Source organism: Geospiza fortis, unplaced genomic scaffold, assembly GCF_000277835.1.
Source record: "Geospiza fortis unplaced genomic scaffold, GeoFor_1.0 scaffold27, whole genome shotgun sequence".
In the NCBI taxonomy this organism is placed as follows: Eukaryota; Metazoa; Chordata; class Aves; order Passeriformes; family Thraupidae; genus Geospiza; species Geospiza fortis.
The window spans coordinates 3,607,429-3,608,534 of record NW_005054329.1 but is presented as its reverse complement, the minus strand read 5'-3'; the positions used below and the strand labels follow the sequence as shown (position 1 = coordinate 3,608,534).

General features: G+C 55.7%; 1 protein-coding gene across 1 annotated transcript in view; it reads right to left on the bottom strand.

Annotated features, from left to right (window-relative positions):
- FAM163B (family with sequence similarity 163 member B) overlaps positions 1-423 on the bottom strand; it is a 748-nt gene extending 325 nt beyond the window's left edge. Inside the window, exons 1-2 of the mRNA XM_031057344.1 lie at positions 308-423; positions 1-227 (exon numbers count right to left, since the gene is read on the bottom strand). The exon at positions 1-227 is cut by the window's left edge and continues 325 nt beyond it. Coding sequence (XP_030913204.1) covers positions 1-227; positions 308-400 — 320 coding nt within the window. The 5' untranslated portion in view covers positions 401-423. The remainder of the gene's footprint in view (positions 228-307) is intronic.
- Between the last annotated feature and the right edge of the window lie 683 nt (positions 424-1,106).

Here is a 1,106-nt window from a genome sequence, read left to right as displayed (position 1 = left end):
GTGGGGGTTTTTTGGAGGAAGGAGGTTGGGGGCTCGTAGGGAGTGCAGCTGGGGCAGCTGGGCCGGCTCTGGGCTGTTTTTTTGGTGAAGGGGGATGAGGAGTAGAGCGAGGGGCCGTTGGTCAGCACTACGTTGCGGTTGCAGTGCAGCGGAGGGATGTGCGAGTGCACGGCGAAGTCGGGCTCCTCCTCGTCCTCCTCGTCTTCATCCTTCTTGCAGCAGTAGTACTGAAAAGGGAGGGGCTCAGCTGGCACCCCCAAAGCTGCCACAGCATCAGCCCTCCCCGCTGAGGCACCCCCGGCCTTACCTGGAGCCTACAGTAGCAGAGGACGGCGATGATACAGAGTAAAATGACAGTCGCTAAAATTCCACCTGTGATGACCACGGTCCCGGCTGTCATCCGCCCTCTTCTCCATTAACAGCCTGTAAAATTGAGTATACAGATAAGGGGCTGTGCTGCAGAACCCCAAACTCTCTGCTTACCCCGCTTTGAAGTGGGTTAAAAAGCAGGAGGGCTCTGAAGGGCAGAATCAGGATCCACTGGGCACCCGTGAGAAGTCACCAGGGAATCCCCAAAATTGCCACCTTGCAGGTGTAAGGGTTAAAAAAAACTTCACGCTGAGTGAGAAGCAGCTCTGGGGTCACATCAGGAGGGAGAGCCAAGGGAAATAACACCAGGCACCAAGGGCACTCTCCCAGCTCCTACCTGGTGGCAGAAAGCTCCAGTGATGGGAGAAGGAGTTTGCCATAAGGATTTCTGATCTGCACTCATTTTTCTCTGAGCCTCTAATCCATTTTCCCCATGAAAACAATGTGGTATTTTAATTTGGAATAACCTCAGCTGCTAAGTGAGCCTTCAATGACTGCAGGGAGCTGCCCTCCCTGAGAGCAGGACCTGTCTGAGGCACCAGGATCCTCCACTTCACTACAGCCAAGCCACAGTGTTGGGGGGCTCTGGGGGCACCCCAGGATGATGTTTGACAGCCCCAGGCGAGCTGTCAGGGGACATCACAGAGATGCAGTGGCTCAGCTTGTGTTTTGGGGTACCACCAGCACTCTTCTCTCCTGGGAACGCTCCTTGGGAGCTGGGACAGCACAGGGAGCAG